This window comes from Actinia tenebrosa, unplaced genomic scaffold (assembly GCF_029948245.1).
Source record: "Actinia tenebrosa isolate PJP-AT-01 unplaced genomic scaffold, QUT_ActTen_1.0 PGA_scaffold8__29_contigs__length_14323225, whole genome shotgun sequence".
NCBI classification, from domain to species: domain Eukaryota; kingdom Metazoa; phylum Cnidaria; class Anthozoa; order Actiniaria; family Actiniidae; genus Actinia; species Actinia tenebrosa.
In genome coordinates, this window is record NW_028292585.1 from 5,985,059 (window position 1) to 6,011,251 (window position 26,193).

General features: G+C 39.7%; 1 protein-coding gene across 2 annotated transcripts in view; it reads left to right on the forward strand.

The window, feature by feature from the left end:
• LOC116300918 (E3 ubiquitin-protein ligase HECTD1) overlaps window positions 1–26,193 on the forward strand; it is a 32,958-nt gene that overhangs the window by 5,484 nt on the left and 1,281 nt on the right. The window contains exons 9-39 of one of the 2 annotated variants that reach the window (XM_089024195.1): window positions 229–605; window positions 1,262–1,444; window positions 1,685–1,910; window positions 2,331–2,809; window positions 3,176–3,322; window positions 3,781–3,881; window positions 4,286–4,397; window positions 4,936–5,070; window positions 5,474–5,757; window positions 6,295–6,375; window positions 6,736–6,834; window positions 7,077–7,240; window positions 8,089–8,325; window positions 8,656–8,972; window positions 9,696–9,898; window positions 10,957–11,031; window positions 11,934–12,150; window positions 12,474–12,630; window positions 15,044–15,129; window positions 16,038–16,165; window positions 16,774–16,852; window positions 18,738–18,920; window positions 19,522–19,720; window positions 20,144–20,226; window positions 20,324–20,451; window positions 20,804–20,942; window positions 22,013–22,072; window positions 22,896–23,033; window positions 23,351–24,060; window positions 24,651–24,729; window positions 25,463–25,765. In XM_089024195.1, coding sequence (XP_088880321.1) covers window positions 229–605; window positions 1,262–1,444; window positions 1,685–1,910; window positions 2,331–2,809; window positions 3,176–3,322; window positions 3,781–3,881; window positions 4,286–4,397; window positions 4,936–5,070; window positions 5,474–5,757; window positions 6,295–6,375; window positions 6,736–6,834; window positions 7,077–7,240; window positions 8,089–8,325; window positions 8,656–8,972; window positions 9,696–9,898; window positions 10,957–11,031; window positions 11,934–12,150; window positions 12,474–12,630; window positions 15,044–15,129; window positions 16,038–16,165; window positions 16,774–16,852; window positions 18,738–18,920; window positions 19,522–19,720; window positions 20,144–20,226; window positions 20,324–20,451; window positions 20,804–20,942; window positions 22,013–22,072; window positions 22,896–23,033; window positions 23,351–24,060; window positions 24,651–24,729; window positions 25,463–25,765 — 5,909 coding nt within the window. The remainder of the gene's footprint in view (window positions 1–228; window positions 606–1,261; window positions 1,445–1,684; window positions 1,911–2,330; window positions 2,810–3,175; window positions 3,323–3,780; window positions 3,882–4,285; window positions 4,398–4,935; window positions 5,071–5,473; window positions 5,758–6,294; window positions 6,376–6,735; window positions 6,835–7,076; window positions 7,241–8,088; window positions 8,326–8,655; window positions 8,973–9,695; window positions 9,899–10,956; window positions 11,032–11,933; window positions 12,151–12,473; window positions 12,631–15,043; window positions 15,130–16,037; window positions 16,166–16,773; window positions 16,853–18,737; window positions 18,921–19,521; window positions 19,721–20,143; window positions 20,227–20,323; window positions 20,452–20,803; window positions 20,943–22,012; window positions 22,073–22,895; window positions 23,034–23,350; window positions 24,061–24,650; window positions 24,730–25,462; window positions 25,766–26,193) is intronic. The other variant, XM_089024196.1, reaches the window with a different exon arrangement.

Here is a 26,193-nt window from a genome sequence, read left to right on the forward strand (position 1 = left end):
GATTGAACCCTGAAACAATCTCTGTGCTGATCTAAGGCGGCATTGCTAACTCACAGAAAAAATTGGGATCCCTAGAGAAAGAACATATTGTACAGCACATCAAACAATCTCATGTGGCACCCATAGGGCTTGAACCATTGCAACTTCCAGAACATTAGCAGTGTAGCAACCCTTACAATCCTTGGTACTATATGAATTATGTTTTGATATGATCTCATATTGATGCAGGTGAATGGATGGTCCCGGTAGCCAGTGGAAGCACGGCAGAAGGACAAGCTGAAGAAGAAACAACAGCAGAAGATGGCCCATCTGATGAAAACAAGGGAAAGGAAAAAGAAAAGGAAAAGGAAAAAGAAAAAGAAAAAGAAAAGGAAGAAGATACCAAAGGAGACCCAGAAATGGCACCAGTCTACTTAAAAACCCTCTTACCTGTCTTGGCCAAAAATTATTTGTCGACAATGATGCCATCGATCAGGAAAGCCACCCTTGCTCTAATTCGCAAAAATATACATTATGCTACCAAAGAATTACTGTTGGATCTTTCTCAAATACCTAATGTGGCCTCTCTTATTGTGGAGGTTCTGGCAATGGTTTTAGACCATGAGGTATGGAAACCAATAGATTAGTTTTATCTTAATAATCTCATGAAAGGTTAATTATGTAAAATCCTTTATCCATACACTATTCATGCAGTAAGACACATTGCAGGAAATGTCTGAATTGAGAGAAAAGTGTAAGGAATGGCACACCTAGCCATCTAAGCAAGTGTTGAGTTCCTCGCACTTCTTGAATACTTTTGGCACTTACTAAGTTCTGTATAACTAAACAGAATATGTTATTTATTTTATTATACTGGTAAAAAAACCTAATTTGTCATTTTCATAAATAAATGGTTTCATTACTTCTTGGAAAAGTTAGTCATGCCCTGACTTAGATCAGCCCAGATGAGGTCGTTTAAGGGTTCTCTCTGTGATCTAGCCATGCCCTGACTTTGATCTGCCCAGAGGTTGTTTCAGGGTTTAATCTGTGAGTTAGCCATGCCCTGACTTTGATCTGCCCAGAGATTGTTTCAGGGTTCAATCTGTAAGTTATCTGTGCCCTGACTTTGATCAGCCCAGAGGTTTTCAGGGATTCAATAAGAGACCACAGTTTTTAACCAATCAGTAGGCATTGCAGCAAAGTGACTATGTTATAAAACTTTTATACCCTATATCATTACTGTCAGTCATATAAGGATCTTATGTTGATTCCTTTTCTCTAGGAGGATGATGATGGACACCTTATAGCACTGCAGATGATACAAGATATTTGTGAGAAATGCCCAGATGAGTTCATCAGTCACTTTGCAAGACTTGGCATCATCAACCACGTTTCTGAACGAGCAGGTCTTAATGATGGTGTCCAGGAAGAAGAGGAAGAACAACAGAAAACCAAGCTTGATAAGGTACATTATGATTTTGTTGTAAAGTCTCTCCCTTGATTTAAGGGTTTTTCTCAATGGTTCTCCAAATTTTCTGCTAAAAACCCTCAGAAGCTAAATTTAAATTTGATGTGTGAGTTAGCCATCGCTTGACTTTGATAAGCCAAGAGTTTGTTTCAGGGTATAAGTAAAATTTGAAGGATTTTATCTCACACAAGTTTGTCCAGTATTAACCAACTCCATTTCTTGTTATGTACATTCCAGGAAGATGAACCAGTCCAGGAAGATGCCAGTGAGCTGGAGCAAGGTAAACCATACCACTGGAATGACTGGTGTATAGTGCGCAGTAGGGACTGCCTGTACTTATGGAACGAGTCTTGTGCGATTGAGCTGTCTAATGGTAGTAATGGTTGGTTCAGATTTATTCTTGACTGCAAGTTAGCTACTATGTATTCTAGTGGCAGCCCTGAAGGAGGGTCAGATTCATCAGGTAAGGTTATCTACTGTACGACGACCTTGTGTGGGATGTGCTATTTACTCAAAACTACTGCAATAGACCTTCCTTTTGGAAATCGAGGGTGGCGTAGCAGTAGTACACTCATATCTCTGGGTTCTCAGGCTCCATTCCTGGACTTGGTAATACATGTGAGTGAAGATTGTTGGGTCCCTCCATTGATTCAAGACCTTGTGTTAGATCTGCTATGTATGCTCAGACTAATTTATTGCTACGTACATACATGTAGATCTTTCCTTTCGAAATTAAGGGTTTTGCAGTGGTAGCACATTCATCTCTCACCTCTGGGTCACGGGATTTTCTGGACTCAGCATCACTTGTGAGTTTAGAGATTGTTTCATCTCTCTCCCTTGATTTCCCATCACTTTACAAAAAAACTGGGGTTTTTGTTTGTAGAAAGCAGAGGAGAGTTTCTGGAAAAGCTACAGCGAGCTCGTAGTCAAGTCAAACTTGGAATGCCAAGTCAACCCATCCTTTCATCACCTGGACCAGCAAGATTATCTATCGGTAACTGGTTCTTAAATTGCTCCAAAGAAAAACAAATGGCAATCAATAACTCAGATGGCCAACAGGCTACAATTCTACGCGAAGATCTTGCGGGGTTCGTCTTTGAGTCCAACAGAGGAACAAAGCATACCTTCAGTGCAGAAACATCACTTGGACAGGAATTTGTTGCCGGGTGGTCTGGTAAGCGAGGTAAAAGGTTTGTCTCAAAGGTTGAAGCGCAGAAGCAGAAAGTGAAGAACTTGGCAACAGAGATACAAGACAAGTACTTGCAGAGCTCACATGCCACGCCTAGGGAGGTGGTGACAAGGTTACATGAGATCGTAGAACATTTGAATGATGCAGCTCTTTCACAAGAAAATAAGGCCTTTGTGAGTACTTTTAAACTACAATTGGATACATTGTATTGGATTCTGAATTATTATTTTTTCATTGCCCTCTTTGTATTGTTTCATGCCCCTTCGAAACACTTGTCATACTTTTTCGAGCCAGGTCTGTTGATTGTTTAAAGCACGAGGATAGTAAAAGAAACATTTGGCTAAGCCTCATGTTTCTAAGCTTGCTTCTTTCTTGCTCTACATTTCCCAGCATGTTTATTTCATGGTACAGAGATATGTGCACACAATTTAAATATTCCTTGAATAAAGCACCTCTAGCAACTTTGTTCCAACTGAAAATTCTCAATCTTCTGGTTAGCAATATCTATGGTGTATTAATGCTTATTATTTTTTATCCAGAATGAAAGTGGTGAAGCAAAATGGAAAGACCTAATGTGCAGTTCGTTACAAGAGTTGTTGCAGTTATTCAAGGAGGACAACACTGTGTCTTCATATGAACTCCAAACTACTGGGCTTGTTACTGCATTGCTTAACTGCTTGAATGTGGTTAGTATATCTATACTAGGATTATGCGTAGCTTAGTTGGCTAGTGGGCGGTATTCAGAGCTAGAGGTAGATGGATAAATCCTCAGGATCTCCATGTCTGTTTTGATTTCTCCTTAATCTGTGTAGCTTCAGCTTTGAAAAAAACTCTTAAAACAAGCATTGATAGAGAGAGGGGGGTGAAGTGCACACTGGCAGCTGACCTGGAAGACCAGCTACTAGCTGAAGGAACACTGATGTTAAATAAGGCCTTTAACTTTTAAATTGCTTGTAAATGTTGTATATAGAAGGGAGACTGAAGAGTAAAAAAGAGGAGGGAGTGTACAGCCTTTTTAATATGATTATCTACTGGTCTTAAATTTTCTCTAAGTTTTACTAATCTTTTTAGTAATTAAAATGGAGAAAATCTACCATCACTCGCAATTGTATGTCAAATGATTTAATACGTTATATCCCTGCAGGCTGATCAAACAATAGGCCACAAAGCAAAACTGGTTCGAGAAAGAGCAGAAGTGTTCAAACAAGCATTTGGTGAGACAGAAGAACACCTTAGTAAAGAAAGGTATAGGATAGGGTGCTATCAAAAGTTGTAATTATTTTCTACTTTCTATTTTCTACTTTCTACTATATACAATAATTTACCACTGAGATGAGCGGCAAGCTTTTCAATATAATTTTTTAAAGATGATTTAGCAGGGAGAGCAGTGTTTACCCCTCATTGGCTGGTGATATATGGTTCATTAGATTCATTCAGCTGATTGATACCCAGCAATTGAAAAAAAAAAGCCAGCAGTCTGGCTGGTAGCACATGATGGGCAGCAGTACTCATTTCACTGAAGGCTGCTAACAAGGATCATATGATTCTCACAACTGAATATTGTGAAATATATTAAATAATTGGCACAATATTGTCCAATCAGTTGTTTTCAGTGTCTAACCTTTATTTGTACATTCCTTTCATCTTAGCGTCACAGACATAACCCCTGCGTCTATCCTAGTAAAGAAGCTTGTGGCAGTACTTGAATCAGCAGAGAAACTACCAGTCTATACCTATGACTGTCCTGGATCAGGATTACAGGTCTGCCTCTTATTATTCTTTAGCATTGTGTTTTGTCATATTAGGTGGATTTAGGGCCGGCCTAAAATAGCATCAAAATATTTCAGTTTCAAGTTCTCTGTGGCTAAGGGTTAGCCTCAATTTTATGTAGAATATTCACGTGTTCCCATGAAGGTCTTTGGAATTTCAAGGTGTGTTTTGTTGAAATTGTGCATCCTTTGATTTACCATTGGTATCTGTGAATAATATATTGATCCTGAAATGAGCCTAACCCTGTGTAAATGGGTCTGTAATCAAGGAAGACAATAGTATTTTACACAGTCCGTTGAACATTTCATACCATGTGAACTCAAGATGACATAAAAACTGATACAATAATATTTCAGTGAGGAGAAGTAACCTAAAAGGGCAGATCGACTTCCTTCTTATACTTACACATTTTTTTACTCTTTATTCCAAGAGGGTGTAACTAGCACCCCCACCCCCATCACCATCCTTGTGATGATAGCATTTAGCCTAGTAAACCATCAATATGAAAAAAACATGGTTACTTTTTCAGGTTTTGACCAAACGCCTCAGATTCCATCTGGAAAGAGCACCAGGTGAAGCTTCCCTAATAGACAGAAGTGGAAGGACGTTAAAGATGGAACCATTAACAACCGTTGGTGCTTTAGAACGGTATCTTCTCAAAATGGTAGGTTTATAGGATCACTTTTCATTTTTCTTCAACCTTGGCAACTCCAAGACATCTGGGTCACTTTTTAGCTTCTGTCAATTAGAAAATGGACCATTGAAAATTTGATGGAGGGAAACCAAAACATGAGAAAATGTGCCTTGTCTGGAAGTGCCTGGGTCGTGATAACCCTGCATCAATTTGTACACTTGTATAGCACAAAGCAGGCGAACTTATGATGTTGAGTTTTTTTAAATTTCTCCACATAATGCAAATAATAAATTACAAAAGAGACGCTGAGAAGTGAGATTGCACAATTCTTGTGGTATTACAAGATCTGCAAGATTTTGCTCACTCTTCGCTTCCTTTTTCTTCCAATACAATGTTTATTTGCAATATTTTGATTATTATGTATCTTTTCCAGGTTGCCAAGCAATGGTATGACTATGACCGCTCCACATTCAACTTTATCCGACGCATCAAGGGTGGTCAAAAAGTAACCTTGACCCAGACAGGTGATTTCGATGAGAATGGGATAATCTATTGGATTGGAACGAATGGGAAAACAGTTCCTGACTGGACAAACCCTGCGTCTGTTGGTCTGGTGGTGGTTAGCTCGTCTGAAGGCAAATCCTTACCTTATGGGAAAATGGAAGATATCCTGAGTAGAGAATCAGCAGCATTGAACTGTCACACTAATGATGACAAGTATGTGTGTCTTTCCCGCCATATCTATTAATTTGTCTGTTTATTTGTCTGTCTGTCTGTTCATCTGTCTATCCATCTGGGCCCAGTTGTATGACGGGTGGATAGCACTATCCAATGGATAAATCCTTATCCAGTGGACAAGTCGATGTTGTTATCCAATAAATGTATCCACTGAATAGCATTATTCACCCTAACTGGGCTCTGTATGTGTGTGTTGGCCCCTCTTTGTCTATATATCTGTCTGTCTGCCAATCTGTTCATCTGCCTATCCATCTGTTTGTGTGTGTGTGTGGCTGTCTGTTTGTTCATGTATCTGCTTTTCTGTCTAGTAGTCTGTCTGTTTGTCAATCTGTTCGTCTGTCTACTGATCTGTTTGTCTGTTTTTCTGTCTGTCTGTTTATCTGACTGTCTGTCCTTGTCAGTCACTTTCTCTCTCTCTTTTTGTGTATATTCAACTTAGTTGATGTTATCTGCAGGCATGATGCTAGCACTCTTGTAGTTTCCATACTAACAGTTACACTATTTATTATTCAATAGGAACTCATGGTTCTCAGTAGACCTTGGTCTTTGGGTTCGTCCATCTTGCTACACTCTTCGCCACGCAAGAGGTTATGGCAGGTAAGTACAGAACAATCATTTTTAAAATATTCTATTTTTATTTTGTAAATTCAACTGGACTCAATGCAATTGAAACAAATCGTAACCCACCCCCCCCCCCCCAAAAACGAAGAAAAACAAAACAAACCCCCCCCCAAAAAACAAAAAAACAAAACAAAACAAAAAAAGAATATAAGAATTAAAAAAATACTCCCTTCCACGTCTCCCTTTCGAATCGACTCTACGTATGACTCTACGCCATAATCTGAGCTCACAAATCTGTGAGAAGCAGCCAGCAAACCTTCAACTGGGATTCTACAATTTGAATCTATGATGTGAGTCACTCCTAAACTTTGTCATCTGACTTTGCTTTTGTTTTAGATCCGCCTTGCGAAACTGGTTGTTCCAGGCCAGCAAGGATGGAAAGAATTGGATCACTCTGTATACCCATACTGGTGACAGCGCGTTAAATGAACCTGGGTAAGTAATGCACGGCTTTTTCAAAAATGAACACTGGTCATCGTTTAGTGTTTGCTTTGGTCAGTTTGGATAAGCAAGGATTAGTAGCTAGTCTGATATCTCTGGGGGAGGGGTATGGGGAGTGAGAGACAGTGTTTTTTTTTTGTTTTGTTTTGTTTGTTTGTTTGTTTCGTGTGATGTCATAGTGACCATATATTATTAAGGGATATCATATGCAGGACCTTTTATTTTCTGAATTGCAGTTCCACAGCCTCTTGGCCTATAGAACCGCCTGAAGATGAAGAAGGTTGGCGTCACTTCCGGCTTCAGCAGGCAGGAAAGAATGCTAGTGGGCAGACACACTATTTGTCGTTATCAGGACTAGAGATCTATGGGACTGTGGTGGGAGCAGTGGATGAGGCACTGGGTGAGTTAAGGGACATCGCATTACAGGTTATGTACTGTTTAATAAACGAGCAGGAGTGTTTTATCGGGTATAAAACACGAGGCGTAGCCGAGTGGTTTTAGACCCGATAAAACACGATCTGCGAGTTTATTGAACGGCTTAAAAAACTTCAGATGTATGTTCTCATTGTGTACCGAATTCTTTACGAAATGAACCAAGTTTGATAGAGAAAATCCAAGTTAAAGTTTATGCAAATGAAGACGAATCTATATCAGATTTAAAACCTCCTTCATGGCCATGATTTCTATTGTGTTTCCTTCATGAATTATTAATGAGGTTTTTAAGAACATCTAAACGACATGATGATGATGATTGATGATGATGACGAAGGTGATTGATGACGGTAGATGATGATGAGGATGATTGATGATGATGGTTACAACAGATAATGGTGATGACATTGATGAAGATGATTGATAATTGATGACGATAGATGTGATGATGATTTAAGACGGTTAATGACGATAAATAATTGATAATGATAGATGATGATGATTATAATAGACTATGAAGATGATTCATGATGATGACTGATGATGAATGATGATGATTGATTATTGATGATGGAGATAGATGATGATGATTATAATAGACTATGATGATGATTCATGATGATAGCTAATGATAAATGATGATGATTGATTATTGATGATGAAGATAGATGATGATGATTATAATAGACTATGATGATGATTCATGATTCATGACGATGACGATGATGATAAATAATGGTGATGATGAACGATGGACGATAATGATGATTTTGATTACTTTACTCACTAAATATTTACTTGTTATTCCTTACTTAGTGACCGAACATCAACAATCCAAAACCCTCCAAGACTCACAAAGTCGTTCACTCAAACCATGCTGGTCTCTCTACCCTGGAAAATCCCGCGATATGGATTCTTCTCCACGGCGACAACGACGCCTCGTGAGGTCCCAGATGTTAAGAAACCTTCGAGTGGGCAGCAAAGTTGTACGAGGCAGGGACTGGAAGTGGAAGGACCAGGATGGACCATCTCCAGCAGAAGGGCTAGTCACTGGTGAGTTACAGAATGGTAGGAATCTTACAGCAGAATCGACGTGAATGGAAGAGCTTAGATATCCGAGTGTGATGTTTTTACTATGATTTCATTCACTTAGCTGAGTGAGGAAATTTTTTTGCAACTAATCATATTAGCCAAGGTTTTCCATTTTTGTGAATAAAAAATGCATCAGTTGTGCTTCATGTATTCCATTTTTATCAGTGTCCCTTGGGTCACGGAAGACATTATCCTGCATAAGGAAGCTTTTTCATTTCGTTTCATCACATGGAGGATGATGGAATATTTGACCTCAATGATCTGATGGGATATTTGATCTCTAATTTCTAGAGGGATCTTCGTCGTCTACCAGCCAAGCAACCTCGACCCTTGTGGTGATGCAGGACAGGCCTAATACAGTTGATCCAGCATGTCTGTCAGACTCGGGCTCCAGCAGGGATGTATCCCCAAGAAGTGAATCAGGAGCTGCTAATATGGCAGCTCAACAAGAGGAGGTGTCATCTACCACTCCTGTTGTTTTGGAGGGGAGCGAAAGTGAGGCGGTATCAGCTGTCATGGAGGAGATCTTTGGTGGTCCTGGGACTCCTGATGACGGGGTCTCTCTCGAACTTGATAGGGAAGTCCCTATTGATTCGCCAACGCCACAGGTAAACAAACTCTCCGGTGAGACACGTCATGCAAACTTATGTGATGAGAAGAGATAACTAGCTAAAAACTAGTGTGAGCTGCGTCGATGTTTCTAATGAAACAGTAATGATAAAAAGGTAAATTATACACCGTGAAAAGATGAAAAAACTTACTGACCTTTCGGACGCTAGTCCTTCGTCCGAGTAAAAGACGACGAAGGACTAGCGTCCGAAACGTCAGTAAGTTTTTTCATCCTTTCACACGGTATATAATTTACCTTTTTATCGTTACTCATATATGTGATGAGACGTTAGTATAACACGTGATGTGACGCGTGTGGCATATACAGATCACGTGATAAAGAGATTGTATGGCACGTAATGTTGACTTGTCATAAATCACGTGATTTGTATAACACATGATCATGTGGTACGTGATATTTGCATACATGCACAGATCATGGGATAAAAAGACTTTCATGGCGCGTGAAGGTTGTCATCGCCAAAAGTGATAGGTAATAGGCGATAGGCGAAAAGCGATAGGAGTTAGGCCATTCCAAGATCCAAGAATAGCTGGAATGAATTGTGTTTCTGCTTCTTATTCTCGTCAAGAGTATGGACCTTAGTGCTGAGACTGATTCAATGTTCTTTGTATTCAACGGAACCATTTCCATGTCGAAATGACCTATTACCTATCGCCTTTGGCGATGACAACGGTTATTGAAATATATATCATCATTTCAGGCTGGTTTTGATAGTGAGTACGACAAAATTCTCCTACCATCTTCTCCTGGCAACCTGATGATGAGTGATGAAGCAGAGTTCTCTGTAGTGACAGCAGATGATCCGATGACTCAGGTGATGGAGCCTGCCACCAGCACCAGCAGTACAAGAAGTGTAGAAAACTCTATTAGTAATCTATCTGTGGCTGTTAACTCAGCTAAAAGGTAATTTAAAAACCGCACTTGATACTTTTGTGGAGGTGGGGGTGGGGATGGGGGTAAAAAAATGGCTCCATGTGCTCCTAGGTAAGTGTAGAGATCTCTATTAGTAATCTCTCTGTGGCCGTTAACTCAACTAAAAGGTAATTTTAAAACCTTTTTCACTTTACTTGATACCTTTGGGCAGGTGGGGTGGGGGTGGGGCAGAAATGGCTCCATGTGCTCCTAGTTACCGAATCAACTATCCCTCATGTGATGGTTGAGGACGTTCATGTGCATTGTTCGCGCGCATCCTTTCTACGCATGAATTTAGTGAGCGCGCGATCATCGTGATGACGTCATTCCAATATTTTGATAAGCAAAATATCAAAAAAAAAACGTCTTTAATCTGTTATAGCTCTAAAACGAAGTCGGCCACCCCCTTTTTTATTTCGCTTTTTGAAAGTACTTTATGATACCTAACTTTAGAGGAAAAATTAAAAAATCTGACGATGGGATCAAATCGACATATTTTGTATAACTGGAATAGAATTTCACGTAACTTGAAGGTTTCAAGTCCACACTTATAGCACAATAGCATTTTATATTTCTAATTTTTAACAGAAATTTCAAATGCTAGCTATTTGACTATTTTCTAATCTTCTGTAAACAATGGGGAAGATCAATTTATTTTTTCAGTAAAATATATCTAATCTTTGACAGCTTTTCATGTTTACCTTGTTCGCGCGTTTTTACCGTAAAGAGGGTGAACATCCACACATTCTGACGGCTAAACGAAGTCGGGGACCCCCTTATTTTTTTTATTTTTTTATTTTTTGCTTATTTTATTTCTAGTATGATGTATTTTCACCGTGCAAAATTTTAAAAAGATTCGACGATGGGATCTTTTGCCCATGAACGTCCTTAAGGGAATGCTTCTGTTTTGCCATTAGATGCTATACACCATTATACCCTACCCTACCCCTTATCTCCCCTAAATTGACTCCTATGACCTCATTTCATATAACTTCCTCTCCAACAAAACGAGTACCTATATTTGTATAACTGTTTTACTATATTTTTAGTTTGCTTAGCATGGCTCGTAGTACGGCCAGCCACACACCCACTGTTACACTGCGACACCTGTCTGATATAGAGAGGTGCGTGAATTGAAAACAATAGAGCGTTTTAGATCTACGTTCACGAAAAACGTGAAACGTCAGTTGACCAGTGAAAACAATTTTGTAATTACTGCAAAGGAATCGCAAAACAAAATCCAAGTGGTAGATAAACAAAAGAATATTTGTGTGTAGTGAGAAAGTTTGTAAAAGATAAAGTAAAATCAGGAAAACTATGAAAATGTGGTCACGTCTGCCGTTTGCGTGAAGAAAAAAGTCAATCTAAAACTCTCTGTTAAGGCCGGTTTAGACGGTACGATTTCGCCTACAACTATCGTATACAACACGCTCGCGCCATCCTACAACTCGAGTCGTAGCGTGTAAATCAAGCCTACAACTCGCCTACGACAGACGTGAGCGTGTTGTATACGATAGTTGTAGCCGAAAATCGTACCGTCTAAACCAGCCTTTATGTTGGGATACACCTATTAGTTGTTGGCTGTAAACCATGACACTTGCAAGCACTTTAGTTTATCATTGTGTTATATGTTATCATGCATGTATTTTTCATGGCCTTTTACCACTGAGGTCTATGGGTCGGGTCGCTGGTTTTTATCCCACATATAGCATATAGCTCATATAGCATATAGCATATAGCATATAGCATATAGCATATAGCATATAGCATATAGCATATAGCATATAGCATATAGCATATAGCATATAGCATATATTTTACTTTATACGCGTGTCTGTATGATCAGAAGTGAACAAGAAACAGTTAAACTCCAGAATTCGTCACCATCCTGTCATTCCAAAACATGATTCGTAAATTTGATTTAAAAATTGTTTGGATGTCCTTGGTTAACGCAGTAGCTCTGTAACGAATTTCATGGTAAGAGTGCAAGGAACTGATGACGTTTTCTCAACTTTTTAATATCCAGTTTACTCAGTATGGTACAAAGCTCAGCCACTGCCCAAACGGGAGGTATATCGCGGGCGTCTGATATCGAAGCAGAGGTCTACGAAGCTGTGCGTTCGTCTGGACTTCTGGCAGATCTTGATGATGGTGATGACCTCCATGAACCTGACGATGAGGATGAAGAGGATGATGATGATGATGATGAGAATGATGAAGAAAACGAGGATGATTATGAAGATGTAAGTATAAACTAGTTTTATTAACCAATCATATTGCGACCTTTAGTTCAATATACTTAACCAGCCAATCAGGTGACACATCGATGAAATAAGAGCGTGAGAACGTGATAATCTGATTGGCTAACACTGTTATCAGTGCAATATCTGGTCTAGTTTACCGTTTTCTGATTGGACAGATTTATTCAAATGGTCCCGCTTTGTGTATCCGCACAGTAAAGTGGGGCTGCACGTAGCCTAGGTTTTTGCGCAGTTAAAAAAATGAGTAGATCAAATTAAAGAAACGTGGCGCAATAAAAAGCCAACTTTCTTTTCTTTTTATAAAGATGGCGGAAGAGCCCGAACGACCTGGCACGCGTCGAAGGATGTGGGACGATGAGTATGTACTGAAAAGACAGTTTTCTGCTCTCGTCCCTGCGTTTGATCCACGACCTGGTAGAACTAACGTACAACAAACACAAGATATTGAAGTTCCTCAGCCCGGTAAGACATACAGAATCCTCCAGCATTATAGATCTCTTATGTCATTCTCTTGAGTATCATTTCTTTGTTTAACGTTCCTCATCCCGGTAAAACATACAGAATCCTCCAGCATTATAGATCTCTTATGTCATTCTCTTGAGTATCATTTCTTTGTTTAACGTTCCTCATCCCGGTAAAACATACAGAATCCTCCAGCATTATAGATCTCTTATGTCATTCTCTTGAGTATCATTTCTTTGTTTAACGTTCCTCATCCCGGTAAAACATACAGAATCCTCCAACATTATAGATCTCTTATGTCATTCTCTTGAGTATCATTTCTTTGTTTAACGTTCCTCAACCCGGTAAAACATACAGAATCCTCCAACATTATAGACCTCTTATTTCATTCTCTTGAGTATCATTCCTTTGTTTAACGTTCCTCAGCCCGGTAAAACATACAGAATCCTCCAACATTATAGATCTCTTATGTCATTCTCTTGAGTATCATTCCTTTGTTTAACGTTCCTCATCCCGGTAAGACATACAGAATCCTCCAACGTTATAGATCTCTTATGTCATTCTCTTGAGTATCATTCCTTTGTTTAACGTTCCTCATCCCGGTAAAACATACAGAATCCTCCAACATTTTAGACCTCTTATGTCATTCTCTTGAGTATCATTTCTTTGTTTAACGTTCCTCAACCCGGTAAAACATACAGAATCCTCCAACATTATAGACCTCTTATTTCATTCTCTTGAGTATCATTCCTTTGTTTAACGTTCCTCAACCCGGTAAAACATACAGAATCCTCCAACATTATAGATCTCTTATGTCATTCTCTTGAGTATCATTTCTTTGTTTAACGTTCCTCAACCCGGTAAAACATACAGAATCCTCCAACATTATAGACCTCTTATTTCATTCTCTTGAGTATCATTCCTTTGTTTAACGTTCCTCAGCCCTGTAAAACATACAGAATCCTCCAACATTATAGATCTCTTATGTCATTCTCTTGAGTATCATTCCTTTGTTTAACGTTCCTTTGTTTAACGTTCCTCAACCCTGTAAAACATACAGAATCCTCCAACATTATAGATCTCTTATGTCATTCTCTTGAATATCATTCCTTTGTTTAACGTTCCTCAACCCTGTAAAACATACAGAATCCTCCAACATTATAGACCTCTCGTGTCATTCTCTTGAGTATCATTCCTTTGTTTAACGTTCCTCAACCCTGTAAAACATACAGAATCCTCCAACATTATAGATCTCTTATGTCATTCTCTTGAGTATCATTCCTTTGTTTAACGTTCCTTTGTTTAACGTTCCTCATCCCGGTAAAACATACAGAATCCTCCAACATTATAGACCTCTTATGTCATTCTCTTGAGTATCATTCCTTTGTTTAACGTTCCTCAACCCGGTAAAACATACAGAATCCTCCAACATTATAGACCTCTTATGTCATTCTCTTGAGTATCATTCCTTTGTTTAACGTTCCTCATCCCGGTAAGACATACAGAATCCTCCAGCATTATAGATCTCTTATGTCATTCTCTTGAGTATCATTCCTTTGTTTAACGTTCCTCATCCCGGTAAGACATACAGAATCCTCCAACATTATAGACCTCTTCAGCTTGGGCGTAATGCTTTCGTACTGTCATTCTCTTGAGTATCATTTCTTTGTTTAACGGTTGCGCATTTAAAGACAAATGAATATGGACACAATTCAAACAAAAATCTTATTCGCAAGAGAATAGCACTTTGTATGAAATGAGAACACATTACGCACGAAAGTTACGACGCAGAGAATGTTACGCCATATACAAGAAAGCTTGCTTGTTGTGATTGGTCCAACGGAAGTCTTCAATCTATACCGTGATCGTGCCGTGGACTTTCACACCCTTAAGACAATCGCTCACCTAGCTACTTATTATAAAATTCTCTATTCTCGACTTTCACATCCCCATAATCCTTTGCGTCTTTGGGGGGGGGGGGGGGGGGGGGGGGGGGGGGGGTAACCAGAGGGTAAAACCCACTTATTTTGCTGAAGGCTGATCAGACAATGTTTCAAATACCTTGTTTGGTATCCAAAAATAGAATGAAGAAGTAAAAAACAGAAAAAGATAGAAGCTTGAAGACGTTTAAGATAAACTTTAAACATTTTTTCGTAAGTCAATACATCTTCTGTAAGAACAAAACTCTTCATCATCTGTACACGCAAAAATAACTTGGAATAAGCTGATAATCATTATTGTACAGATAAAAGCAGGTATAGTATAAATTCAATTAAGAAACCTTTCAATTTGGGACAGTTTTTTGATTGGTTACCCCCCAAAAACGCAAGGCATTATGGGGATGTGAAAGTCGAGAATCACATTTCTTGCAATAGAAATATAGTATCATCAATATGATCTGACTGTCTGAAAGGTACCAAAGAGGAATCAAAAGCAGAAGAAATAGCACCTCAGCAACCTAAACTAATGTTGACTATCAGAGGACCGTCATCGTTAGGGGTATGTTATGTTATTGATTACGTCCTTCCTAAGCCAGCATATTGGCGACATTTCCTTTTTATTAGATGTCCAAAATGATTTCATAGTGATTATCTGACTGTGATAGACTTTATTCGTGGTGTGACAATGTTTTCCCGATTGAACGTGACAATTCTCTCGGGGAATGAAGAGCTATTGTTTTGCAACTCGTCGGGATATCATCGTTATTCCTTTAGTATCCTTTGGGATACTCATGAATTTTTCGAAGAGTAAAAACGAAAGAAAATGAATCCCCTGGAGGTTTGTCACGCTGAATTGAAAAAACATTGTCACACCACAATTAAGGTCTATTAGTCCGGTTGAAATTGTTAGATTTGTTATAAATCTCGCTTTGTGATTTCTGATTCCGCTATGCGTCGTGCTTCTCCTAATACTTCTCTTGTGTTCTGCCGATCCTCGTATGCTCTATAACTGCACACACAGCAAGCGCCCTCGTTTTCTATTTATTTAATTGTGCATGTCGAATTCACCTTTTCGGCGTTAGTCGTCACGTGGTGTAAATTGTGTTGATTGTGTTACGGTCACCAAGAAGTTCGGGCATCGTTCTTAAATGTAGTGACTTTAAATGAACTATTTACTTGGTTTGTTTAGTTAGTTCTCTAAATGCAAGTAAAATATCATTTTTTCTAACTTGATTGAAGCTTTTTGTTAGTGCTCTTAAGAGAGCTAACTAAAGGAATCTACCTAAATTTTCTCTTAAAACTCAGTGAATTTGTATGGGAATCCGAGAAAGATGTCCGAACTGAAGTGTTTACGACGTGACGGCTATCGCCGAAAAGGTGAATTACCAAAGCTAGTTCCACCCGATAAAACTACATTTCTCATATGGACTACCTAATGAACTCTACTCTCTTATTTATGCTTTTCAGCCTTCAGAGATAGAGATTCCATTAAGTAATCCATCAGCAACCATCTTCTCGTACGTTCAACGTGTAGCGCTAAGCTTAGGTGGCACCAAGACTGAAAGGATCAGACGAGTCTGGGAACCAACATACATGTAAGTAAATGTCTAAAAAATGATACAGATATCTTGGCCTATTCACCATTTTCCATATATCGGTTCACTGGTCAGACAAAGCATTCAGTCGAGGTTGCAAGGTTCAAATTTGAATAATCCGTTGAAAGTACCTTGGCGCCTCACTTTAGCGCTTTGTGTTTGACCAGTTAACTGATGTATTGAAAATGGTGAATGTGTATACTTGCAGGAGGGGCAAAATGGAAAAGGGTCGGTAGTTATTGATCGTAAAAGTAATGAAAGAAGCTTTTCAGTTAATAGACTCCTTGCAGCACGTCGGATTGCAGCTCAATTTGGAGGACTTGACAGTAGGTTTCCAGTTCTCATGATTGAAATTATTTCGTTTTGTCCTCCAAATTTAGCTGCTTTGTTGTCACATGCAAGGGGTCTATTGCATTTATTTAACTACTAATTCTGCTTTTTGGGAATGGGGGGGGGGGGGGGGGGGGGTCGGGAGGGGTATGGCATTAGTTTTACATCTGACCACTGTAAAGAACATACCATGTAAGAGTAAGCTAGGAATTTCCATTCCTCTTGGTCCTTTCTCTACGCCATCGCGTGTTTTGTGACCAACAAATTTTGCTTTACAGAATAACTTACCGTGAAGACCAGAAAGGTGAACAGAACCTGCAGGAAAAAGAGAAAGTCATAAAAGAGCACGTCACACCTGTAAGTATAAACTTTACCACGTTAGAAATTACCAACGTTATAGGGTTATGATAGTCGCCCAAGCTGGCTTAGCTTAATACAATTATCATCATCATTAACCACACCACCACCGTACATCATCACCATCACCATCGTCAATGGTACAATCAAAATCAACACCACCACCACCGTACATCATCACCATCACCATCGTCAATGGTATAATCAACATCAACACCACCACCACCGTACATCATCACCATCACCATCGTCAATGGTACAATCAAAATCAACACCACCACCACCGTACATCATCACCATCACCATCGTCAGTGGTACAATCAACATCAACACCACCACCACCGTACATCATCACCATCACCATCGTCAATGGTATAATCAACATCAACATCACCACCACCGTACATCATCACCATCACCATCGTCAATGGTATAATCAACATCAACACCACCACCACCGTACATCATCACCATCACCATCGTCAATGGTATAATCGACATCAACACCACCACCACCGTACATCATCACCATCACCATCGTCAATGGTATAATCAACATCAACACCACCACCACCGTACATCATCACCATCACCATCGTCAATGGTATAATCAACATCAACATCATCACCATCACCATCGTCAATGGTACAATCAACATCAACACCACCACCACCGTACATCATCACCATCACCATCGTCAATGGTACAATCAACATCAACACCACCACCACCGTACATCATCACCATCACCATCGTCAGTGGTATAATCAACATCAACACCACCACCACCGTACATCATCACCATCACCATCGTCAATGGTATAATCAACATCAACACCACCACCACCGTACATCATCACCATCACCATCGTCAATGGTATAATCAACATCAACACCACCACCACCGTACATCATCACCATCACCATCGTCAATGGTACAATCAAAATCAACACCACCACCACCGTACATCATCACAATCACCATCGTCAATGGTATAATCAACATCAACATCATCACCATCACCATCGTCAATGGTATAATCGACATCAACACCACCACCACCGTACATCATCACAATCACCATCGTCAATGGTATAATCAACATCAACACCACCACCACCGTACATCATCACCATCACCATCGTCAATGGTACAATCAACATCAACACCACCACCACCGTACATCATCACCATCACCATCGTCAATGGTATAATCAACATCAACATCACCACCACCGTACATCATCACCATCACCATCGTCAATGGTATAATCAACATCAACACCACCACCACCGTACATCATCACCATCACCATCGTCAATGGTATAATCAACATCAACATCATCACCATCACCATCGTCAATGGTATAATCGACATCAACACCACCACCACCGTACATCATCACCATCACCATCGTCAATGGTATAATCAACATCAACACCACCACCACCGTACATCATCACCATCACCATCGTCAATGGTATAATCAACATCAACATCACCACCACCGTACATCATCACCATCACCATCGTCAATGGTATAATCAACATCAACATCATCACCATCACCATCGTCAATGGTATAATCGACATCAACACCACCACCACCGTACATCATCACCATCACCATCGTCAATGGTATAATCAACATCAACATCATCACTATCACCATCGTCAATGGTATAATCAACATCAACACCACCACCACTGTACATCACCACCATCATGATCGTCAATGGTATCATCAACATTAACGCCATCACCATCACCATCTTAAGTGTCATCATCATCACAGCCTTAATCATCTTCATCACCACAATAATCATTATCATCAGATTAACTCAAATGCATATTTATGAAGATTTTTCTCTCTAACCAAAGGTGCAGTGGACTGCAACTTACGTGGAGCAATATTTAGGCTCAGATGAGTTGCCTAAGTCTGAGGTGGTAGCATTCCTTCAGCAGCATGCAGACGCTGCCTTCCTCAGGAGATGGAAGCTCACGGGTACACCAAAGAGCACCAGGAAGAATAGGAACTGTTCACAGCTAGTTGCTGCATACAAGGTTATTGTCCCTTTTAATAGTTCTTTTGCAATAGATTGACACGTGACTGTTATTGAATGGCCAAAAAAATGTGGACTTCCTTTAATTCAAGATTTCTAATGTCTTATCCAAAACCTTTTCAAAAATACTTTTTTCCCCTTATAACATACTTTAGATTTCAAGATACGAGGCAGTTCAAAGTTTGTTTGCCGTCCAGCAGAGACTTCCCCAAGGGACCTTGAGCTGGATTGATTCGTTATATTTTAGCACGTGACTGTTTGCTACAAATGTAATCGCGGCGTGTTTTTCTTTTTTCGTTTTTTTTTTGTTTTTTGTTTTTTTTGTTTTTGTTTGTTTTTTTTTTTTTTTTTTTTTTTTTTTTTTTTTTTTTTTTTTTGTCTCGGTTCGGCAGTTCGCTGACATCCGTATTAATAAGTGCTGGGTTTCAATCTGATAAAAGCCTTTGAATTTTATTATCTGCTCCAAATCATTCGGTGGCACGTTACGTCATCGCGGCCATGTTGGTACCATTGAACAAAAGATTTCTCATTAGCATATTAGCATCCTTTGTCAACCGCACCGACTTATTTTCCCTCTTCTGACTTACTGTATCATTTGATAGGAATTCCTCAAGAATCTAGAGTCGACTCCAACAAGCTCTGTTTCAAGTCCAATGCACGCAAGATATGATAGGATGGTGTCTGGTGGGTCAAGTTTGACCAGCTACAAGGATGATCTAGGATCTGTCTCTGATATCCTACAGCTACTTAGACAACTCAATGCTTTATCTACATCTTCAACACAACACTTTGGAGAAGACGGTGAGTTGGAATAAATCTAGGGTGAGCTTCGTAAACTATGAAAACCTCATAACAGACATGCGGTGACCGTGACACTGATGGTACCATGTCTTAGTATTATTGGGTGACCAATGACTCAGCTTGTGATAATACAGTGACTGGTTCGAAGAATATCGTTAATTCTCTATCGTGCCGTGACAGTATCATGTCTGAGCATTTTGATTGGCTCAATAGCAATGACATCGCGCTTGAAACGAAACGTGATCGTGACAGCACCGTGTCTAAGTATTTTCATTGGCTAAGCAGTTATGTGATGCGATGTGATTGGTTCAAAGGATATCGTGAATTGCGTACTGTGCTGTGCCGTGACAGTACCGTGTCTGTTGTCAGATCCGTGCCACGCCAAATACCTGTTTAATCTACAGCTATTTTGTATCATTCCAGATGAGAATAAGTTTGGATTCATGGTTGGACCTGAAGACTTCATCAGTAACAAACTAACCACCAAACTGATGCAACAGATAATGGTAGGTTTATGGATGTTAACCATGTGCTTATGTCTATTTATTGTACGGAGTAACGCAATCCTTGACACGTGTTTATTATTTGTTTTCTAATTTTCAGGATCCTTTAATAGTATCAAGTAACGCAATCCCTGATTGGTGTGAATACCTTACATCAACATGTCCCATGTTATTCGCTTTTGAGACTAGACAACTCTATTTCTCCTGCTCAGCGTTTGGCTGTTCACGGTAAGTGCTCCCTTCCTTCCTTCCTTCCCTCCTTCCTTCCCTCCTTCCTTCCTTCCTTCCCTCCTTCCCTCTTTCCCTCTTTCCCTCCCTCCCTCCTTCCCTCCTTCCTTCCTTCCTTCCCTCCTTCCCTCCTTCCCTCCTTCCCTCCTTCCCTCCTTCCCTCCTTCCCTCCTTCCCTCCTTCCCTCCATCCCTCCTTCCCTCCTTCCCTCCATCCCTCCTTCCCTCCTTCCCTCCCTCCTTCCCTCCCTCCTTCCCTCCCTCCACTTGAAAAAAATAATGCTAGCAATCTGGCCACGTTTCCTAATTCTTTTATGCCTCTCTTACCTATTTTTCTTCCTGTTTTTATCTAGTGCTATAGTCTGGCTCCAGAATCAAAGAGAGACCGCCGTTGAAAGAACCCGCGCGCCCACCTTTAGGCGGGATGATTCCCATGAGTTTAAGATCGGACGGTTAAAACACGAGAGAGTTCGAGTACCAAGGGGAGAAAAGGTAGGATCTTAAAGTCGCACGTCCCTCAAACGACACTTTTTTACATCCAACATTGTAACATCAAGTTGATTTAAAATGGAATTCTTGACAACTCAACTTAAAACCTGTTTTCGGCTTCATGCCCATATACATTCTCACACCCAAACCCTTATCAGCTTTCTAACGAAAAATCGATTTTTCGCTGAGAAGGAGCTGGGTACGAGAACGACCCGGGCGTAATGTTTTCCCATATCAGACTACGTGTCATTCTCTAGAACATCATTTCTTTGTTTAATGGTTGTGCTTTAAAAGACACATGAATATGGATACAACTCAAACAAAGAATTATATTCTCAAGAGAATGACACGTGATCTGAAATGAGAAAACATTACTCCCAAGGTAAGGGGGTGTATTGATCCCAAACAAATAACTATCGTTTCAGACGTCTGAATATTTAGCTTCTGTCAATTAAATTTCCAACGGTCGGAGAATTTTTGATCGACGGAAACCAAAATCCAAGGGGTTGTGGTTGGTGCTAATTTTGAAGATAAGTCGTAAAGGTTTTTGTAGGTTGGATTCATATTATGAAACTAAAGTTGACTCATCAACCTTAAAATAATTTTATATTTTCGAGGTTGAAAGGTTATGTAACGTTTTTTGAAAATATAAAATTATTTCAAGGTTGATGAGTCAACTTTAGTTTCATAATATGAATCCAACCTACAAAAACCTTTACGACTTAGTTAACCAATTATCTGGTAAAAAATCGTTACAATGGGCCTTTTGCATGATGGCGTCATTTTACTACCATAACCAAAATGCTTTGCGAATTCACTTTCTTATTCAAATTTGTATATTCTCGTGAGAATAGTAAGACAATTGGTGCTAATTAACTGAACAAATAAAGTGTGCAAGGGAGTCTGGTAGTAGAGGTCAATGACACTATAATGCAAATGACCTATTGACAAGAAAACTACTGAGGTTGAAAGGTTATTTAGCGGAAAATATAAAAGTATTTCAAGGTTGATAAGTCAACTTTAGTTTCATAATTTTGAAGATGTTCAAATATGATGGTATTTTCTCCTTTCAGTTCTTTGACTGTGCGGTGGCTGTCTTACGACATCATGCCAGTAGAAAGGCAATCTTAGAGGTAAATGATCAATTACCTGGATTATTTCTTTGAGCTTTTGTTGTGGTTTATCATCGTCATGTATGCCAAGAAACGCTTACTATGAATGTTTCTTGATGTGTCTGTCCGGCACGTGTGTCGGTCTGACTGTATGACGTGTTTGCATGAATGTCTATCTGAGAACCTGTCTGTCTGAGCATCTGTCTGTCTGAGCATCTGTCTGTCTGAGCATCTGTTTGTATTTCTGTCTGTCTGTCCATCTGTCTTTTTTATCTTTTTGTCTGCCTGAATGACCAGTGTGTAAGACTGTCTGTCTGTCTGTCTGACTATCTGTCTGACTGTCTGTTCTTAGAAGCTGTTCTGACCATGAATGTTTGTTTGTCGGTGTGTACCGTATTACCATCTGTTTGTAATACTGTCCGTCTGTCTCACTGCCTTTTTTATCTGTCCGACTGTTTGTGACGTGTGCATGACTGTCTGACTGACCAACTGTCTGTCTGTCTGTGTTACCCTGCGAGCAGAGGTTTTTTTTCTGACCCTCCTTGGAGCTGGCTGCCAGCTGTGTGTACCTTTGTCTGTAAATATCTGTATTACTGTCTGTCTGTCTTTTTATCTGTCCGACTGTTTGTCTGTCTTTGTGACGTGTGCATGACTGACCAGCTGTCTGTTTGTCTGTCTGTGTGTACGTTTGTCTGTAACGGTATGTATTACTGTCTGTCTGTCTTTTTTATCTGTTCTTCTGTTTGTCTGCCTGTATGACCTGTGTGTACGTCCGTCTGTTTGACTATCTGTCTGACTGTCTGTTCTTAGAATATGTTCCAACGTTTCAACTTGTTTTCTTCAGATCGAGTTTGAAGGTGAGGAAGGCACTGGTCTAGGACCATCACTAGAGTTCTATGCTCTTCTTGCTGCCGAGCTCCAGAAAAAGAGTTTGGGAATGTGGGTTTGTGATGATGACGCTCAAGAGGGCTCCATTAAAGAGGTTAGTCGGCGTCAAGATTTTTGTATTGCTCTGTAAAATGTAACATCCGATTGTGCTATACCCTCGTCTTTGTCCCCCTCCCCATCCCCCTCCCCCTCCCCCTCCGTCCCCCCCCCCCTCTTCTCTCTCGCCCCACCGTACACTACCAAGCAAAACTACCAAACAACGATCTTATTACTAGGCTGCCTGAAGAAAATCCCTCAACAAAATTGCAATACCCAGGTCTTTCCAGATATCAACTTACACAGGGTTCCCGCGATGACAGTTATTAATTTTACCACCTTGTTTATTATAGCGCATTTTTTATTCCATCACAGGTTGACATTGGTCATGGTGGGCGTCCTAAAGGGTACTACGTCCAACAACCAGGTGGTTTATTCCCTGCATCCCTACCACAAGACGCCCCCGACACCGAACGAGTCGTTTCATTGTTCTCCTTACTTGGTATCTTCCTGGCCAAATGTATCCAGGACAACCGATTAGTCGATATCCCGCTATCTTTACCGTTCTTACGTCTGTTGTGCTCCGGTGGCAGTGTTAGTCAAGACCAGCTGGGTCTAACATCGTTAGGGACTTGTCCCAATACAATCAACTTGGGTGAATCTATCTGCTCTCAGGGGTGGGGTGGGGGATCGTCTGACATCACTAATGAATTGGACCAACCAAGCCTTGAGGAAAATCAAAATGCTATAAACAAACTAGACTCGCATTTCTCGAAAGAAGATGAGCTGATAAAGGACGAGGAGCTGTTGAAAGAAGAAGAATCTGAACTCAAGAAAACGAAAGAGAGTGTCGAAGATGTGTCTGTTCTTGCTCAAGAACCTTGTTGGTTCGCTGGACTGATTGATAATGAGTTATCAACCATCGATCCACTCAGGGTCAAGTTCATCAATAGCCTTAAGGAGGTTGTGAATAGACGGAAAGAGATCTTGCAGGATGATAGTCTATCGAATAGTGAGAAGAAGGCGAAAGTACAGAATCTGAAGTTGAATACTAATGGAGTGGAGTGTCACCTTAAGGATCTAGGGTAACTTTTGGCAATATAGTATCGAGCTATTATTTATTTATGTTCAAATAAAACGATTATCAACATCCATCATTATCATCATTCATTATCAACAACCATTATCATCATTCATTATCAACAATCATTAGTCAATATTTGTCATCATCAATCATCATCAGTCATTATCATTAATCATTATCAATAATCATTATTATCAATCATTATCATCAACCATTATCATCAATCATTATCAACAATCAATATCATCATTCATTACCAATAATCATCATCAATCATCATCAATCATTATCATCAATCATCATCAATCATTATCAACTATCATTATCAACAATCATTATCAACAATATTTGTCATTATCAATCATTGTCATAATTAACCATTGTCATCATCAATCATCATCGTCAATCATTATTATCATCAATCATCATCATGATGTTGAGATCAACTTAACACCCAGAATGAAAATGTTTCAATGAGTAATAACTAAACAATAACTGCATGTTTCAATTTTTTTCTGCCCCAAAATGTCTTTAGGAAATCTTTATAGACTTTTTGCTTCACTCATATTCTCTTATAATTTATTTCAACAGCTTAACATTCCAGTTTCTACCTTCATCAAAAGTTTATGGCTTCGATGCGTTGAATCTCATTCCACATGGTGAAGAAGTGGTAAGTAGATAACTAACCCTATTTCTCGGATAGAGCAGATTTGGAATGACTAATTGGAGGAAAAAATGTAAGGTAGCCAAATGTAAACTGAGTAATTTTACCACAGTTCGACCACGAATTCGCTTTAAATTTCGTTATTCAACCATTGCATCTACACGGACTTACTATTTGAATTTACTTAAGGGTGTTATATCAAACTCGTTCTTATTTACATTCAATTGCGTGACTCGCGTGAGTCTAAATGGTAACGAAATATCCTTATCAACACCGGACTTGCCGTACTATGACTGTGTACGGTTCAGTGTGCGAACAATTTCGCTTGCGCGCTTTGATTCAATTGGCCGTACCGTGCCGTGCCGTTTGACAAGCATGCGGACTGTGCTCTAATGCATATCATGCGGCATGTATATGCAGGATTGCGATTTTGGTCAAGAATAAAGATCAGGGTTTTTCATTAAGTTAGGAATATCATTGCAGCTCGTCAAATCATTCACGGCAGATTTCGTATGACTGTAGTACCGTTACCCTGACGGTAGTAAGTCCAAGCGTTCTGATTGGCTCTGCAGTATTTTTATTCACATTGGTCGACTCATCAAATGTGAGTGCATCTATTCTTTTGTTTCATTGGTGCTAGTGTGACCCGTGAGTCACACAAAAAGTACTCTAGTTTCCATGTTACCCCTTCTTTTATTTAATCATAAATCATTAATCAACTGTGTTCTTTGATCATCAGCTTCTGACTCTAGACAATGCCGAGGCATACATCGAGCTCATGACAGACATGTGTCTGTACTCCGGGATAAGAAAACAAATGGATGCCTTCAAAGCCGGTTTTAACCTGGTCTTTTCCATGGAGAAGCTTCGAATCTTCTCACCAGAGGAGCTACAGCTGATGATGAGCGGAGAACACGTGCCCGAATGGACTAGAGAAGATATATTGAATTATACTGAACCCAAGTATGGATTTACTAGGGAGAGCCCGGGATATTTACGGTTTGTTAATGTTTTGGAGAATATGAACGGCGATGAGAGAAAGGTAAGTTGGTATTTGTGGTAAATTTCGCATGTCCTTAATCCATTGAGGCGCCACGCGGTTCCCTCACCTTGAAATGGTTTTCCATTGTAATGCTACGGCGTTTCCTTATCTCGAAATGGCTTTCCATTGTAATGCAACGGGGCTCCCTAACTTCCAAATGGCTTCCCATTGAAATGCAACAGCATTTTTAAACTTTGAATTGCCTTTCCATTCTAATGGAACGGCGTTCTTTCACTTTGAAATGGCTTCCCATTTTAACAACAGTATTATAACCTCGAAGTAGCCTCTGGTGTTATGTTATAACATTCCCTGACCTTGAATTGGCTTTCTTTCTCACGATTATCAAAATGTAGCATAGTCTAAAGGTTCTGACAGACGGTGCAACATTGCACGCAACAAATTTGAATCGGGGTGACACACATTGCAAC